Source organism: Bos grunniens, chromosome X (assembly GCF_055505025.1).
Source record: "Bos grunniens cultivar Pamir isolate PY7600 chromosome X, Bosgru_T2T1.0, whole genome shotgun sequence".
Taxonomy (NCBI): domain Eukaryota; kingdom Metazoa; phylum Chordata; class Mammalia; order Artiodactyla; family Bovidae; genus Bos; species Bos grunniens.
The window spans coordinates 18,102,089-18,121,981 of NC_141194.1; the positions used below are offsets into that span (position 1 = coordinate 18,102,089).

The 19,893-nt window shown below is 35.4% G+C and overlaps 1 protein-coding gene across 6 annotated transcripts in view; it reads left to right on the plus strand.

Annotated features, from left to right (window-relative positions):
• Window positions 1–19,893, plus strand: part of CNKSR2 (connector enhancer of kinase suppressor of Ras 2) — a 286,090-nt gene that overhangs the window by 124,930 nt on the left and 141,267 nt on the right. For all 6 annotated transcript variants that reach the window (XM_086387243.1, XM_086387241.1, XM_086387240.1 and 3 more), the window contains exons 6-8: window positions 4,349–4,468; window positions 13,491–13,550; window positions 18,131–18,199. In XM_086387243.1, coding sequence (XP_086243369.1) covers window positions 4,349–4,468; window positions 13,491–13,550; window positions 18,131–18,199 — 249 coding nt within the window. The remainder of the gene's footprint in view (window positions 1–4,348; window positions 4,469–13,490; window positions 13,551–18,130; window positions 18,200–19,893) is intronic.

Here is a 19,893-nt window from a genome sequence, read left to right on the forward strand (position 1 = left end):
AAAACCAAACATCTCAAGTTAACGAAATTAGTACTTGCCCATGTATGGGAAGATGCAGGAGTCTGGGCTCACTGAAATTAATTCTTTTGATACACACCTTAGCCAGCACCCTCTTCTTTCCCATCCTGAGTCTCCTCGGGGTGCACCTTTGAGGGTGGCTGCAGTGGCTAAGGGCTTTGTGGCCTCTGCATCCTTTGTTTGTGGATATGGCAGACAGTATTTTTTCATTCACACTACTGAATATAACAAAAAAGAAACCAAATAACAGATATATAGAGAACAAAGTAGTGGTTACCACTGGGGAAGGGAAGAGAAATCTAGGGGTGGCGAGTGGGAGATACGAACTGTTAGGTGTAAACTAGGCTCGAGGACCTGTGGTACAACATGGGAAATCTAGCCAATATTTTATAATAACTGTAAGTGGAAAATGACCCTTAAAATTATTTTAAAAAAGAAAAAGAAGTTCTAAACCCTACTTCAAATTCAGTAAATAAGTAAACAAATAAAAATAACTTCCTTGGAACTTTACTGTAGTACCCTTAATGTGGCTTCCTGCAGTGGCTTGATGTATGACAGTAATGAGTGTAGAATTAGCATATGAAACCAAGCCATTCTGTATCCTTTCTAATTGGCTTATTGAACCAAGTGCCAAATGCTACAATATAAGGATTCTAGTACATTATCTCTCAAACAGGGAGCAAGGTTCTAGCCAAGTTTCTTTTCTAAGTCTGTTATTTTTTCCAAAGTTTTTAATCTGTTAAATCCTGATAGCTTTGCTAGTAAAGTCAATGTTTTACTCATCTTTCATATTTCCAGCAGACCTAGAACATAGCAGGCATTTGACAAATAAAATTACTCAGTAGAGAAATCTGAAAAAATGATTTGCAACTTAATATGGTAGATTTAATTGGTATTTTTTTTTTTTTTGTAAAAACACCTACAATGTAGTTTTTCTTCTTTTCCTCCTACCCCACTTCTGAGTGCTTCCAGTGCTTGAATAGGAGAGCTACTGTTGCTCATTGCTGTTACATGAGGCCTTGAGTGTTGCAGTACACACATGTTGAGCCATTTTTATATATTCTTTACCTTCCTATTTATTTCCAGATTATAATGCAATTCAAGTATTCTGTATAGAAACCCTTCATATTAACATTGTTATCCATCCTGCCCCCCGCCACTTGAGATAGAGAAAAAATAAGAATGAAAATGAAACCACTTAAGGAAGGAAAGGAATAATTAAAAGATTTAAATCTGCCCTAGTTGCTTTTCTTCCCATCGAACAGTAGCAATTTGAACCATAGACATTTTTGTAAAGGGCTGCCATTCTGTCTTTTTCCTTGTGGCTGCTGATGAATATTTTCAAAAGAAATTTAAAAAACAAAAAACACAGAAACTACCATCCCAGGATGGGCTACATAATATGTGAGACCCAGTGCAAAGTGAAAATATGAAGCTCCTTGTTCAAAAAGAATTAAGAATGCCAAAATGGCACCAGCAGAGTGTAATACTAAACGCAGGTCCTTGTGCACAAGTCATATGCCCATGACGCTCGCCCTGTGCAGTTCCCTATAGTTCTGAGAGATAGTCTTCCTGTTGGCACTTTGCTTTGCAGCTTCAGGGTAAATACCTACACTGTATCTCTTGAAAGCATTGAAACTTGAATATCAGAGAGAGTAAAGAGGTTTGAACTTCCCATTATGACCATTCACTGTGATTACTGGTGATTGTAATATCATTAGCAAGGCCATGGAGTTAAGAATAATAAGATAATTCATCCCATGAGTGAGAATCGAGCCCTTTGAGCTTACAGAAAGCAACAAAGGAAGAATAAACATTTATTTGATGTCTTCTTTGGATAGAAACGATATTCAGTTCAGTTCAGTTCAGTTGCTCAGTCATGTCCGACTCTTTGCGACCTCATGAATTGCAGCACGCCAGGTTTCCCTGTCCATCACCAACTCCCGGAGTTCACCCAAACTCATGTCCATTGAGTTGGTGATGCCATCCAGCCATCTCATCCTCTGTCGTCCCCTTCTCCTCCTGCCCCCAATGCCTCCCAGCATCAAAAGTCTTTTCCAATGAGTCAACTCTTCACATGAGGTGGCCAAAGTATTGGAGTTTCAGCTTTAGCATCAGTCCTTCCAAAGAACACTCAGGACTGATCTCCTTTAGAATGGACTGGTTGGATCTCCTTGCAGTCCAAGGGATTCTCAAGAGTCTTCTCTAACACCACAGTTCAAAAGCATCAATTCTTCAGCGCTCAGCTTTCTTCACAATCCAACTTTCACATCCATACATGACCGCTGGAAAAACCATAGCCTTGTCTAGACGGACCTTTGTTGGCAAAGTAATGTCTCTGCTTCTGAATATGCTGTCTAGGTTGGTCATAATGGAAAAAGCAAGAGAGTTCCAGAAAAACATCTATTTCTGCTTTATTGTCTATGCCAAAGCCTTTGTGTGGATCACAATAAACTGTGGAAAATTCTGGAAGAGATGGGAATACCAGACCACCTGACCTGCCTCTTTAGAAACCTATATGCAGATCAGGAAGCAACAGTTAGAACTGGACATGGAACAACAGACTGGTTCCAAATAGGAAAAGGAGTATGTCAAGGCTGTATATTGTCACCCTGCTTATGTAACTTATATGCAGATTACATCATGAGAAACGCTGGACTGGAAGAAGCACAAGCTGGAATCAAGATTGCCGGGAGAAATATCAATAACCTCAGATATGCAAATGATACCACCCTTATGGCAGAAGGTGAAGAGGAACTAAAAAGTCTCTTGATAAAAGTGAAAGAGGAGAGTGAAAAAGTTTGCTTAAAGCTCAACATTCAGAAAACTAAGATCATGGCATCTGGTCCCATCACTTCATGGGAAATAGATGGGGAAACAGTGGAAACAGTGTCAGACTTTATTTTTCTGGGCTCCAAAATCACTGCAGATGGTGACTGCAGCCATGAAATTAGAAGACGCTTACTCCTTGGAAGGAAAGTTATGACCAACGTAGAAACCATATTAGACTTCTAAAATATATATTCATTATCCTGATTTGTCGTGTAAAATATATAAATAATTTTTATTACCTAATTTTTTACATGTGTAAACTGAACTTCAAGGATATAAGATAACTTGCTCACAGACACACAGCAAGTAACTGGCAGTGTGGTGATTGCCTACATCTCTTCATACCAAGCTGATGCTTTCCATGCTGTCCACGGTCTGTCCTTAGGGGTTGATAGCCACAGTAAACGTGCAGCCATGAAAAGCAGATGCAAAGGGCAAGGCTGCAGTAAGGGGGAGAAATTTAGCCATGCAGTTTCTGTGGGGTGAGAAAGCTGAACCAAGCAGAGACGGAGGTCATGGACCATGTATAGAATGCAGCAAATAAAGAGCCCTGAGGGAACTGACTCCCTTAAGTAGAGTAATGAAGTAGTCACAGAACAAATGTAACGTGTTGGAAATGGATAGAAGGTATGAATAGATTTATCCTAATTTAAGCAATAATTTTGTGTCTTCAGTCAACAACAACAAATGTTCTAGGATCTGTCTCCCAGGGGTAGGGGAGGAAGAGAAGTCAGAGATGAGTAGGACATGGTCCCAACCTTAGAGGGCTTCTGAATGAAGTTACACAATTTCAGACAGTTCATAGAACTTTGAAAAAGCAGGTTTGAGGGAGTGCCAAACTTTGCCTGGAGGAAGGGGGTACTTTACAGAAAGGTAACTTTAGAGGAGTTCACCAAGCCGATTTGGGAGATTCATTTTCCCTGGATTTTGGCTGGATTTTTTTTTTAACTTTTCTGATCATGAAGTAGAAAATCTTGAAGGTTTTTGAAGTTGTTGAATTCTCTTCCATCCAGTGGCTGGTATCAAGAAGTGTTCAGGTTATTAAGATTGTTTTGAAACAATCATTTCATTTTAGATCTGATGAATCAAATAATAGAAACAAAGCATAACCATAACTTTCTTGAATATTTTGATGTATGCATTCATGCTAAGTTGCTTCAGTTGAGTCCAACTCTTTGCAAGCCCATGGACTGTAGCCCTGGCTCCCCTGTCCATGGGATTCTCCAAGCAAGAATACTGCAGTGGGTTGCCATTTCTTTCTCCAGGAGATCTTCCAATTTTGATGTGGGTTCTTATAATTTAGATATAGATGTGTTTTGTGTGTGTGTGTATTTCTTAACCTGAATGAATATCTTTTTAATACAGATTTTATAAAATAAAATGCCAAGGACCTCCTTCTATTTTTTCTTTTTCCTTGTAAAAGATATTACAATAAAAAGTGATTTATATGTTATTTACAACATGTGTTGACCATAATTTTTTGTTTGTTTGTTTTCAGTGTAAAACTCTTTCTGGAGTCTGTGACCACATCATATCCCTGTCATCAGATCCTCTAGTTTCACAGTCTGCCCACCTTGAAGTGATTCAGCTGGCAAACATCAAACCAAGTGAAGGGCTGGTAAGAGAAACCATATTTATCAAAGCTGCTGCTGCTGTCACTTCAGTTGTGTCCGACTCTGTGCGACCCCATAGACGGCAGCCCACCAGGCTCCCCTGTCCCTGGGGTTCTCCAGGCAAGAACACTGGAGTGGGTTGCCATTTCCTTCTCCAACGCATGAAAGTGAAAAGTGAAAGTGAAGTCGCTCAGTTGTGTCTGACTCTTGGCGACCCCATGGACTGCAGCCTACCAGGCTCCTCCATCCATGGCATTTTCCAGGCAAGAGTACTGGAGTGGGGTGCCAGTGCCTTCTCCTTATCAAAGCTACCATCCATCAACAGACAGCTAATAGTATGGGTGGGCAGCTCCCAAATATGAGAATCCATTAATTTTAACAGAGTGAATAGTTTTTTGTTTTTTTTTTTCCATAGAGGAATTGAAGTGGTGGGAGATAGTCATGATAAAAAGTTTTATAAAGATAAAAGAAAATGAAAGAAAATTTTAAATAGTGATTTCTGAATTAGCCTGTTTACTTTGGTAAATAAATTAGCTTTAGTTACATTTTTAACCCTTATCAAAGTTCCTTAGAATAACAGGAAATTTAAGAATTTTGTAATAAAAACCACAGTGTTACCTGCTGATGCAAATAGGTGTTTTGTTTATTTTGCTTTTGTTTGTTTGTTTTAATAGGTCTCTCTTCCCTTAGGTTATATATGCTAAATAAACCTGATATTCTTTATAATTCACATCTTTTCTTTCTTTTAAGGGTGAGTAAGCAGGTAAATATCGCTAAAACTAGGCTAACATCTATGAGATATATTTTTTATTATGTCATAATAAAGATAATCTTGTATATTTTGTTCACCTGATTAAAAATTGTATTGATTCTAAATTTAACCCAAGGGATACCTTGTCTTTTAATGAGCCTCTAGAAAGAAAGCATATAATATTACTATTAATAAGTGAGAGATGAAAAACAAAACAAAACAACAACAAAAAAAAAAACAAGAAACTGGAGAATATCTTGCCTACTACACAACTATTTCATGATAGTTTGGTGCTACAGTGTTTCTACTCTCCCTAAAGGTGAATTTTCCAAGAATACTAATAAGGATATTTTAGAAAATAGAAATCTTAAAAACTACTGTTAACAGTGTAATTCAGATAATATATTCTTATAGATCCCTGTGCAGGTTTAACTTTTTATGTGACCTTCCTTTTTCGATTGAATATGTGTGTGTGATGTATGCATGTGTGTATATATATATATAACTGTTTCTGGGAGCAGTGCCTTCATTGGTCACCAGTGATTTTTTTTGGCTTGAAGTCCTGTTTTCTATAGAGCAACTTTTCTCTGGATACTTAACAAATTACTTTTGGGTAATCATAGTTCCCTGTCTTTTTGTGGCTTGTATCTGTATTTTCCCAGAAAGATGGAAATCAGCATCTCAGATATAGCCAAAGTATGTCATCATTGTAACCTATAAGTGTTATTAGTTATATTTTGATTAGTTTTAGAATTTATTTTAATGTTTATAAACTTATTTGAAGTAATATTTATGATTTTAATTCTTACTTTTCCTTTTAGTTATGTTTTACAAAGTCCAGTTTTATTTAAAGCATCTTTCTACCTGTAGTATTAAAGATTTTCCTTTCTTTAAAATCTCCCCTTTTAGTAGTTCTAAAGGAAAGAAAGTTCTTTAAGCATGATTTGCACTGTGAGAAATTATGAACTGCTACTATGTAATATTAGACTAGGAGACAGAAAACCTGAATACAAAACACTTCCATAAAATAGAGCTGTGCGTGGGATATGGGAGGGGTGAGGAAGTAAATTAAACCTCCTTGGCCGTGATATTTTCATCTGTAGAATGTGAGGGGCAGGAAGGGATGGACTAGATCCTCTTTAAAGCTCCCTGTAGCTCTATGAATTTGCAGTTCTGAGGACAGTATTGTTCTGAGTAAAAAGCCTGATTTTTCCCTCTAATTTCCACTGAAATAATGAGGTGAAAATAACAATGTGAAGTGAGTGAACACATTGCTCATTTATGGACTTGATGAAACCTTGATTTTTATTTTCAATGATGGTATAACCCTGGACAGGTCTTTTAAAATTTCAAGTATGTAGAGCTGGATGTGCTCTTTGGAATAGTCATGAACTTAAAATGCCAAGAACCAGGTTCAGTTATTCTGGAAGAGAGCTGGTAGAGAAGAGGAAGAAGTGAGTACCTACCATTTACCAGGTATCATCCTCACAACTCTGTAGAATAGGTATTAATTTTCTCATTTTAGAAAATGGTATCACAGATCCTCACCAGTTTGCCCTGTATGACATTAAGGTAACATACAACAGAGGCAGAGATTAAATCCAGGTAAATCTAAATGAGGTGCAATTTACCAGTTTGTTCCCTTATCCCACAGTTAAACTTGGGGTGGCTAAAAGGAAGTACGAGAAGTTTAGGAGGATGACTTTAAAATTAGAACTACTTAGAGGAATCCATTTAAAAGGGTAATGAGCAGTATTTCATTGGGAAAATATTTCCAAGGGACAAAAAGAAAAAGCTAACATGTTGAATATTAATAAAAGTATATGTAAAACCATTTCATATGATTCATGCTAAAGGGGAGATGACTAAATAAAAATCTTATATAACTTTACTCAAGGTATCATTTTAAAAATGAATCACTTGATTTAAGTTTAGTCAGTCATGTTTGAAATAGATTTGAGGATTTGGGTGACATTTAGGAAGAGCTTAGCCATAGAAGTGTTTAAATGAAGGAAAGGAACAGAAAGACATGGGAGAATACCAAGCTTTAATGAAGTTTAATCAGTTTAAAACACCTGCAGATGGTCTTCTGCCTCTTTCAAAGCAGAACATCTCTCATAGGTAAAAGGTAACGGGCTTTATTCTTGCACTGATAAACTAGATAGATTGTTCATCAACTTTCTACCTAAGTAGTCAAATGTCCTAGGGTTTCTTAGTTTTGAGAGTCCTGAGCATTATAAGGAATAGTGGGCATTGTGCTTAGTAATGGTTAAAATATATCAAGCTAGCTTCTAAAACGCTTTTAAATAACAATAATTCGCAGAAAGTTAAAGGAAGGAAAATGAGAACTATTGGAACATATCAAAACTAGATCAGAGCCAAGAGATGGAAAGAACAGAGAGGAAAGGGCTTAGGGAGCAACCTTGGGGAAGCCTCTTTGCGTTAGAGAGTTCTTTTGCTGTTTAGGTACTTGGACTCGCTCCTAAAATGCTTTAATCCATTGACTTGACTGTGAGGTTGCTTTGGCTCCATTGGTTAACCGCCATTTGAAGACAGTGAAGCAAATGTCATTTTGGCAAGCTGAACAGAAGACAGGGAGCTGTTGGAGTCAGCTCCAGAATTAATTAATTGCTTTAAAAAAAAAAAAAAAAGGGAAGGAAGAATGAAGATTTTGATGAAATTTTGATATTTGGCAAAACTAATACAATTATGTAAGGTTTAAACATAAAATAAAATTAATTTAAAAAAAAAGAAAAAAATAAAAATATTCTTAAAAAAAATAAATAAAAATATTCTTAATATAGAAAAAAAAAAAAAGGAAAACCAGATTTGTCCCAGAAAAAGAGCCATTTGAATTACATGTCCTCCTGCTGTTTGACCCTTTCTGAGAGGTGACCAGGTGATCAGATGTATTTCTATGAACTCTTCATTATTCAGATGATTAGTCTGAAACTCATCCAAGTAACTCGTTTCTTCTCTTACTTTCTGTTTGTGCTTGACTTTTGGCCATTTTCCTCGTTAGTACCACCAGAAAGATTAAAAAGCTGAAGAAGTCAGTCTTGATTATGAAAAGCAGTTACAACGAATGGTTTGTTGCATAAAGCATAATATCTTCATTCTATGTGGCATTTTAAAAATATGTTTTATTTCTGTTTTATTGCTCATAACTATGAAGTTGCTGAAACTGAACTCTGTATACATAGCTAGATCCTTATTTATTTAAGCATTTTAAAAATTTATTTTGTCCATCTAAAAAAAATTAGCTTTAATATAAATTATACATTTAATTATGTATAATGATGAAATTCTCTTCCTATAACTAATTGATAACTTGCTTCAGCTTACAATTGCCATTTTAAAAGTTCCTGGTATGTGTAGTAATTGCATACAGATTTCATTTCCTGAGTCATAACTAGATTATCTCCATGAGTTCTTATTATCCTGATGAATATAATGACTTTTCTAAATATTTATTTTAGGAGACTAGACTTTCTCTATGACCTAATCATTTAAGAAATTAAATTATATAGAGCTCTTGTCAAACACCTTAATTCATAATCAGTAATGCACTGTTGAAAGAAGTGTGGAGAGAAATATAATCAACTTTTACTTGCAGTTGTCAGAAGAGATGGGTGATTAAAATAAATTTGTAAAAGGTCAAACCCAGTTATTCTTTTATAACCACATTGAACTTAGTATATATGTGCTAGAGAGGTCTTCATCTTTTTAGAATGGATGTTAAACAGTGAATGTTTGACTCAGTATCTACAATTTCCAAATATCCTGTTCTAATAAGGAAAGTGAAGGTGGACAACCCTTCTGTTAATAAATCTGTAAATTAGGAGCCTCATGGTTGAGAGTATCATCTGGGCTCGAAACACAGCTTCACCTCCTTTGGCAGACCTGCCCAGTCTATCAGTAACTCAGTTTCCTTATTTCTGAAACAGAGATAATCACAGTGTGTACCACACAGACTATTGTAAATAAATGTCAAAACACTAACACAATTCTTAGCAGATTGTAACAAGTAGCTGTTAGTGATGATAGTGATAGATAATGATGAGTGATGATTGTTGTGTATGTCCAAGTTATATATTGATATATTGTTTTATTTCACTGTTTTTTTTCCACTTAATCCTCTCACAATCCTTCTATGTTAAAAAACTAAAACAAAATTTAGTGTTTAGCTCTTACAAATGTACTTTAAAAATCCTTTATTAATTTGATGTTATTTGGTTAACTCCCATGAGGATAATGATTGCAAGAATCTTGTCCTGTTCTAAGTAGTGCTGTTGTATTAAAGTGAAAGAAAGTGAAGTCGTTCAGTCGTGTCCGACTCTTAGCGACCCCATGGACTACAGCTGTTGTATTACCTTCCAATAAATAATGGGATTAAATAAAGTATGTTCAGCTCAATTCCAGAAAAATAAATGACCCAATCAAAAAATGGGCCAAAGAACTAAATAGACATTTCTCCAAAGAAGACATACAGATGGCTAACAAACACATGAAAAGATGCTCAACATCACTCATTATCAGAGAAATGCAAATCAAAGCCACTATGAGGTACCATTTCACGCCAGTCAGAATGGCTGCGATCCAAAAGTCTACAAGCAATACATGCTGGAGAGGGTGTGGAGAAAAGGGAACCCTCTTACACTGTTGGTGGGAATGCAAACTAGTACAGCCACTATGGAGAACAGTGTGGAGATTCCTTAAAAAACTGGAAGTAGGACTGCCTTATGATCCAGCAATCCCACTGCTGGGCATACACACTGAGGAAACCAGAATTGAAAGAGACACATGTACCCCAATGTTCATCGCAGCACTATTTATAATAACCAGGACATGGAAGCAACCTAGATGTCCATCAGCAGATGAATGGATAAGAAAGCAGTGGTACATATACACAATGGAGTATTACTCAGCCATTAAAAAGAATACATTTGAATCAGTTCTAATGAGGTGGATGAAACTGGAGCCTATTATACAGAGTGAAGTAAGCCAGAAGGAAAAACACCAATACAGTATACTAACGCATATATATTGAATTTAGAAAGATGGTAACAATAACCCTGTATATGAAACACCAAAAGAGACACTGATGTATAAAACAGTCTTTTAGACTCTGTGGGAGAGGGAGAGGGTGGGATGATTTGGGAGAATGGCATTGAAATATGTATAATATCATATATGAAACGAGTCGCCAGTCCAGGTTCGTTGCACGATACTGGATGCTTGGGGCTGGTGCACTGGGACGACCCAGAGGGATGGTATGGGGAGGGAGGAGGGAGGAGGGTTCAGGATGGGGAACACATGTATACCTGTGGCGGATTCATTTTGATATATGGCAAAACCAATACAATATTGTAAAGTTAAATAAAATTAAATTAAAAAGATAAATAAATAAAGTATGTTATATACTTGTCACCTGTATAAGTTTGAATATTACCATATGGTTATAGCCAAAAACTAACCAATTTCTTAATTTCTATTTGTATGTTTGTTGAGGTTAGTTATGTATTTCATATAAAATGATGAACTTTCATATAAGACATTAGAATTCACAGATAAATGAACATCTTGTAAAATTACGTTTATTTTGTTTCACATTAAGAGGAGATCCAGGCTTAAACAGTCTCTGAACTGATCAGATCAGATCAGATCAGTCGCTCAGTCGTGTCCGACTCTTTGCGACCCCATGAATTGCAGCACACCAGGCCTCCCTGTCCATCACCAACTCCCGGAGTTCACTGAGACTCACGTCCATCGAGTCAGTGATGCCATCCAGCCATCTCATCCTCTGTCGTCCCCTTCTCCTCTTGCCCCCAATCCCTCCCAGCATCAGAGTCTTTTCCAATGAGTCAACTCTTCGCATGAGGTGGCCAAAGTACTGGAGTTTCAGCTTTAGCATCATTCCTTCCAAAGAAATCCCAGGGCTGATCTCCTTCAGAATGGACTGGTTGGATCTCCTTGCAGTCCAAGGGACTCTCAAGAGTCTTCTCCAACACCACAGTTCAAAAGCATCAATTCTTTGGCGCTCAGCCTTCTTCACAGTCCAATTCTCACATCCATACATGACCACAGGAAAAACCATAGCCTTGACTAGACGGACCTTTGTTGGCAAAGTCATGTCTCTGCTTTTGAATATGCTATCTAGGTTGGTCATAACTTTCCTTCCAAGGAGTAAGCGTCTTTTAATTTCATGGCTGCAGTCACCATCTGCAGTGATTTTGGAGCCCAGAAAAATAAAGTCTGACACTATTTCCACTGTTTCCCCATCTATTTTCCATGAAGTGATGGGACTGGATGCCATGATCTTCGTTTTCTGAATGTTGAGCTTTAAGCCAACTTTTTCACTCTCCACTTTCACTTTCATCAAGAGGCTTTTGAGTTCCTCTTCACCTTCTGCCATAAGGGTGGTGTCATCTGCTTATCTGAGGTTATTGATATTTCTCCCGGCAATCTTGATTCCAGCTTGTGTTTCTTCCAGTCCAGCGTTTTTCATGATGTACTCTGCATATAAGTTAAATAAGCAGGGTGACAATATACAGCCTTGACATACTCCTTTTCCTATTTGGAACCAGTCTATTGTTCCATGTCCAGTTCTAACTGTTGCTTCCTGACCTGCATACCAATTTCTCAGGAGGCAGATCAGGTGGTCTCGTATTCCCATCTCTTTCAGAATTTTCCACAGTTTATTGTGATCCACACAGTCAAAGGCTTTGGCATAGTCAATAAAGCAGAAATAGATGTTTTTCTGGAACTCTCTTGCTTTTTCCATGATCCAGCGGATGTTGGCAATCTGATCTCTGGTTCCTCTGCCTTTTCTAAAACCAGGTTGAACATCAGGAAGTTCATGGTTCACGTATTGCTGATACCAACATCTTAGACATATGACATTACTGAAATGAATTTTCTGAATTAAAACCTACCCAAAGACTTCTTAATAATTCCATGCCATGAACTTATTGCTTCTTGTTTTTATTTCTTAGTTATTTTTAGTGAAAACACAAGTACATTTAGATATCAAAATATTAACATCCAGGTATAGGAAATTAACACTGCAATTTTCTACACATAATTATTTAAATGTCAGCTTTTTCTGAAATGATTGTTCTTAGTTATTAAGTCCCTTATATTTCAGGCTTCAGGTTTATTTTATAGTTAGTACTTTATAATTTTTGAAGTCAGTAGTTGAGATGCAAAGTAGTTTCAAAGTAAAACTCAGTAAATTTTTTATCTAACAGAATATTCCTTAGGAAAAAAGGCCATTCAGAGAATCATCTATTTTTTTCTGATTTATTTAAATAAAAATATTTCAGTATTTAAAATGTGAATCCTTTCTTGTAATATTTTTTCTTTTAGGGTCCTGTCACTGTGCATAACTTAAAGAAAGGTTTCATTTGTTCTTAAAACTTGAATAATTTGAAGATTTCTAGATAATATTTTATCTTTAATGAAGCTTTTTCTGAAATCACTTTGTTTAAATTGAAACAGAATTTCTTCTTTATTGGGAGAAGGGGGTGCCACACATTACCTCTAAATTAATATTATTATGATTTTAATTTTAAATATTTATTTATTTTTGGCCACACTGTGCAGCTTGTGGAATCTAATTCCCCAACCAGGGATTGAACCTGGGCCCGCAGCAGTGAGAGTGTGGAGCCCTAACCCCTGAACTACCAGGGAATTCCACCTCTTAATTATTGATAGATCATTGGATGTAATTATTAAAACTTCAGCAATAAGATTAAGATAGAATGTGTAGGATACCACAAAAGAGGAACAGAAAAAATTTTTTGTATAAACAATATTTTATCATTCTTCTGTCTCCAGTAGTTCTGTAGTGGCTCTATAGAAACCTACTTTTTATTGTGTAATATGTATCAAGTATAATAAACTAATAATATCCCAATATTTGAACTTCCCATTGTAACTTTTATTTTGCCACAGCACATGTAGTATGGATTTTGAGGAGAGTGAACTGTGTTCTTCGGGATATTGAATTACCATGATGCATTTTTTAAGTTCACTTTTCAAGTAATCATTTGATTAAGCTGAGTACAGGCTTCTTCAGGCAAACTTTAGAAGCCAGAACATTCAGATAGGAATTTCTTAAAGTTTAAAGACAGCCTTATTGAATCATGGATTCATCCCTGGGGCAATGGCAATTTTAACTTGATAGGGCAATTCGTTTTGTAAATGAGGTTATAATATCCTTGAAAATATTTCAGTTTTCATTTTTTTTCCTATGCTGTCTTTTTTTTTTTTAGGGTATGTATATTAAATCAACATATGATGGCCTCCATGTAATTACTGGAACTACAGAAAATGTAAGTATTCTAACATTTCAAATTTTGGAGTATGTTTTTTCTTTTATTGTTAACTGACTTATGGCACTTACATAATTCCGGTTGACTTTTGAGGAAATAAACAGATTAAAATATACAACTAAAAAGACATATTGAGTTAGTAAGCACTGATTTGGGGAGAATTTCAGTCATTTTTTTTGGTTGAGAATAGCTATTTATCTGAAGTAAATCAGATGTTTTGTGTTCAAAGCCAGAGATTTGTTAAGTATTTTCTGATTCATGACAAGTTATTGTGACATCTAAAAGAATCCACCTCCATCTGACAAATAGTGTAGTTTTATTAGGAAACTTAAATTGTGTAAGAAAGAAACATCAGATAAGTCAGGTTTCCTGAATACTTGAAGTATAATTGAACTTTATTCAGTGAAGGGGTAGCATGGTATAGATCAGCCCGTTTTCACAGTGAAGTCCATCCCTGGACCAGCAGCATCAGCTTCCTTTGGGACTGTCCCACCCCAGACCTACTGAATTAGCTCTGGAGACCAGTCTGTTTTTTAAGAAGAGATTCTCCTTTAACAGGTGGTTTTGACACATGCTCCACTGCAAGCAGTAGGTCAGAGTCGTTAGGCCTAAGCTGTACACCCAATTTTGATTTTGTTGGCAGTGTAATTTCTGGCGAGTCATTTACACTCTCACTGCTTTAATTTCCTCAACCATGCATGTATGCATGCTAAGTTGCTTCAGTCGTGTCCAACTCTGTGCGACCCTGTGGACAACAACCCACCAGGCTCCTCTGTCCACAGGATTCTCCAGGCAAGAATACTGGAGTGGGTTGCCATTTCCTTCTCCGTCCTCAACTATAAATCGTGAATAATATATCATCTGTACTGCATACCTCACTAGGTTTTTGTGAAAATTAAATAAGATAATAAATATGAAAGACTGTACCATCTCCCAGAGTTCACTCAAACTCACGTCCATCGAGTCGGTGATGCCATCCAGCCATCTCACCCTCTGTCGTCCCCTTTTCCTCCTGCCCCCAACCCCTCCCAGCATCAGTCTTTTCCAGTGAGTCAGCTCTTCACATGAGGTAGCCAAAGTACTGGAGTTTCAGCTTTAGCATCATTCCTTCCAAAGAACACCCAGGGCTGATCTCCTTTAGAATGGACTGGTTGGATCTCCTTGCAGTCCAAGGGACTCTCAAGAGTCTTCTCCAACACCACAGTTCAAAAGCATCAATTCTTTGGTGCTCAGCTTTCTTCATAGTCCAACTCTCACATCCATACATGAACACTGGAAAAACCATAGCCTTGACTAGACGGACCTTTGTTGGCAAAGTAATGTCTCTGATGGACAGGGAGGCCTGGCATGCTGCGATTCATGGGGTTGCAAAGAGTCAGACACGACTGAGTGACTGAATTGAACTGTACTATAAAGAAAGAGCTACAGAAAGGTTAAATGATTGTGTTGAACATTAACATGATCACTGTAATAGATTTGAGTTGCATAATAAGTCATTATTTCTGCATTTGGTTGTCCCAGATTTCCATCCCACTCTCTTAAGCAGGTTTTGAGCTTCAAATATTTTTATTTTAGAAATTCTGACAAATCACATTTATAGCATGTTCCTTCAAAGAAGACTGAGGTGAAATTAGTTAAATCTCAAGTTATTATTGTTCTCTACATTTTACCAGTGTTTTCTTTTTAAAAAGACAACATTATTTCATCTAATACGCCTATTTAACCATTTGTTGATTTTTTCCCCCTCCACTTCACTTAGTTTCTTTTGAACGGTGAAATACATTGAAGTTGCAGTTTTGTACTGGCATCTCATTGTTATTAAATATAAGAGTTAAATGAGATCAAGAATATGTTATTTGCATATTGTCAACTGTTTAACATTTTTAAATGCAGTGAGATATTTACAAACTATACTCTTGTCACTGATTGATCATTCTCATTCGTGTGTACATTCCTTTGATCATTTGTTTGATCATTTGTTCATTTAGCAGAACTCTGCTTCATGTCTGTTGTGTTCCAGACTTGAAACTAGATATTGAAAACATTTTTAAATTAAACTAACTTGCTGCCCCTAAGGCATACAAGTACAGATTTATCTGTGTAAACAGGTACTGAAATTTGCATAGATGGACAAAGGAAAGAATAGTAAATACTGCCAAATAAAAACAAGGAAGGAATCACAGAAGTGGTTATTTTGAACTAACTGTATCTTGAAGAATTGATCAAAACATATCTCTCTACATTGTATGGAGTCTGTAAAAAAAAATAAGTTGAGCACTATGCATTGTTTATATTAATTAGTAATATTTTATAAATGGATAAATGACCAAAGAAGGATTGATTCTATGAGTAGTTCAGATATAAATGATATGTTACTAGTTCATCATTTAATTCTTTTTTCTTGAAAGTATTTCACTATTTTTGGTACCCTAAATCATTTATCATTAGATCTGTGTTGAGTCTTAGTAAAGCTGCTCACTAAGTGGGTAAGTTATTTTGTTTTGCTGTACCCTAGTTTCTTAGTTTTTCCTTTGTAAAATTAGGGGTTTGGATAAACTCTCTCTAGGATAAATTTTAACACTGAAAGTCTATACTTTGTATGAATTGTTTCCTTTTTCACTTCCCTGTGCAAAAAGTTGTTTCAGTTTCTTTGAATTTTATGTAGCAACTATCAAGCTCTTTTACATTATGAATTAGAGCCACTGACTTGATTTTTTTTTTCATACACTCGTTTAAAAAGATCAGTTGTAAGCCAAATAGCACAGGAACAGACTCTATAGTTACAGCTCTATTTACAGACTTTGCAGAAATGTTACATGGTCTTGTCTGATTTGGAAGGTGCTGTGAAATAAATGCTTGTTTTTTTCTTGTTGTGACACTATTCTTAGAGTTGGGTTCACATCCTAGGTAAACTACCCTCTTAATTGTGGGGCTGTGTTACTCCTTCAATAAATGGAATTGAATTCTAGCCTACTATAAATATTTTTTAAAGAAAATCCTATTCCAGTGTCTTAAAAGTAGCATTTTACTTTGCAAGTTCTATCACCATATCATCCTTCTCTTCCTTTCAATAGATATTAATGAATTGTATTACAGTATTTATAGTTGTGTTTGATAAATTAACACACATATAAATACACAAATACATTGTTTTCATAAAATACTTTTTCTGTATATTCAAAAGCCCATATGCATATTATCATTAAAATGTCTAATATACATAATAGTCATTAGAGGGAAAAATAAAGAATTGTAGAGTATTTTAAATTCTCACAGTATTAGGAAATTTCTGTCTTAAATCTCAGTTTCCTAAAAACTTCAGAAAACTTGGCAATATTAGTTTACTAGTTTTTTTCTTTCTTGTTTGTTTTTGTTTTTAATCTCTTTGGGGAATAAAGAGGAAAAATGATAAAATTGTTACATCCTGTAGAAATATTGGCATTTTAGTTTATTTAATGTGGTTTTGCCAATGTATTATGCTGCATAAAACATTAGAAATAGGATTCTCTTGTAGTTAGATACTGTAAAGAATGTTATTTAATGTAACTTTGAGCTAATGGCTATCCTTTCAATTTGCTTTTCTCATTTATTCAGAATTGATGGTATTAATGATGAAATAAATTAGCGATATAATCATTAGTTGACAAAGCTTTGGTGCAGATCATAAAGATGTACTTGATAATATTTGTTTGCTGAAGTTAATGTGAATTATTTGTATTAAATGAAAAAGACCAAAGTTTTAAAAGATATGTTTTGACATATATATTTTTGAACCAGATGCCCAGTAGAACTACTGAGAGGGTTGCCTGTTTACAGTTTGCCATTATTATTTTTCCCTAATGGTCTCAGAAAGATAATGGTCTTTTACAACATAAATATCTATATATTGTCTTACATTCCTACTTTCTGTCATTAGTTTTACATAGAATACAAATAGTAGATCAAAGTATTCAGTCAGTTCACTCTCTCAGTCATGTCCTGCTCTCTGCTACGCCATGGACTGCAGCACGCCAGGCTTCCCTGTCCATCGCCAACTCCTGCAGCTTGCTCAAACTCAGGTCCATTGAGTTGGTGATGCCATGTAACCATCTCATCCTCTGTCGTCCCCTACTCATGCCTTCAATCTTTCCCAGCATCAGGGTCTTTTCCAATGAGTCGGTTCTTCACATCAGGTGGCCAAAGTATTGGAGTTTCATAGAACCGTTCAACTTCATCTTCTTCAGCATTACTGGTTGGGGCATAGGCTTAGATTACTGTGATACTGAATGGTTTGCCATGGAAACAAACAGAGATCATTCTGTCATTTTTGAGATTGCATCCAAGTACTGCATTTTGGACTCTTTTGTTGACTATGAGGGCTACTCCATTTCTTCTAAGGGATTCTTGCCCACAGTAGTAGATAAAATGGTCATCTGAATTAAATATCAAATATTAGTAACATTTTTTTAGTTTAATTTTATGAAGATTATAATTAAGCTCTTGATCTGATTTAAAGGGGTGAACTTATGGTAGTGTTTCCATAGAGAGGAAATGATTGATAAAACTTATGTTCTTTACCATTTCCTTTATGTTTAATTTAGTCACCTGCAGATCGGTGCAAGAAGATCCATGCTGGGGATGAAGTGATTCAAGTTAATCATCAGACTGTGGTATGTATAATTACCTTACAAGTCAGTGGGAGGAACTAATACAAAGATTGCTTAAGTCTTTAAAAGAATACAATGAAATTAAATGCCGGTTTGTGTACAAAATATTTAAATAGCCTTTTGAAAAATAATTGAATGACTATTTTTCTTAATTATCTTAAGAAATTTCATAAGGCATTGTTTTAAAATAACATGAGGATTTATTGGTGGTGGCTGATGTTAGATGTACAATTCTGTATGGATAATATTACCCCATGAACTGGGATGACCATTTTGGAATAGAAATTACAGTGACAGTGCATACAAATTCAAATTTTTTAGTATAACTTTTAAGTTTCATTTTAAAAAATTATCAGGTTACCTAGTAGATATGTTTTATAACACCATACATTCATTTATCTACTTTAACATTGATTTGTTCATTAAAGTATCTGGCAGATTGGTTTATTTTCATGTCATTTTTTTTTATTTTAGTAGCTGAATTGGCTGTTCATTTCCCAAAAGAGAACTATAGTTTAAGTTTTAAAACTATTGCACTTAACTGAATAAGTTCATAATTTTTTTTTTCTTTTTTTGTTCTTTGAACCTTATGATTCCCTTTCTAGGCTGAGAATGACAGTGACATTCTGTGCCTGTGGTAGATTTTCAAGGGCAATTTTTCTTAATCTTAGATTTTTTTTTTAATCTTAGATTTTTAAAATTAACATCATATGATTTTCATTTTGGACTAGTTTCTATCTAAATTGCTCTGTCTCTGCCAAAATAAAATATATGGTTTTTAAAAAGTGAAGTTAACATTAAAATAATCTGATTATTGATTTATAATCCACATTTTAAAAGAAAAACATTTTTTTTCCTGGTAAATGTTCTATTTGTTACTCACTGACTCTTCAGAGTAAGTAATTATTTCCTGCTGTACCTTTTAACTAAATTTGGTTTTGCCTATTCTAGTCATAGAAGAAAGGCTATATTTGGAGAGTAAGAAGACTCATGTGAAAAGTCTGATCTTTCTCAGTGATTCCGATATTAAGGCAGATGCTATTTTAAATTTGGTTTGAATGAGAAGTTTGTAATATCTTGGAGAGGCTCCTGAACACTGATAATTAAATTTATGATATTTCTTCAATAAGTTCATTTTCTAAGTGAATAAAAGTTAATGAAAGTATGAAAAATTTTATGTATGGGGTATAAAGTTAATACTAATTATTGTTAGCTAGTTGAGGCTAATTAATGGAGAATATTGGTAATCAACAGAGCCTTTCCACTCTGTGACAGTTTTGATGATGAGTAAGTTCTCATGACTAGAAACTATACAGTAAAAAGTGATTGTCCTGAGTAAAGTTTCTTGTCCTTTAGGATGAGGATTTGGGCAGTGGGATAAAAGAGCTGCTTAAGTAGATTGGCAGCTCCTCCTTCTGATGTTCACACTGCCTCCACTTCTACAATGTGACCTTAGCAAATATGATGTCTGTTGGATAGTTTGACCTATTTCCAGTTGGTCAATACTAAGAGGATAGAAATTAGTCTCTAATGAGAAATAAAGTTGTTAAAAGGATACTCTTTGTGGAGCAAAGATTCTCATGCCTGTTGAATATGAAAGTCTTTAAAAGACTTAAAGTGAACCAATAAAATTTATATGGATTGGTGATATTTAAATACTGTGAGAATGTGTCAACACATCTTTCTATTGCAGGAAT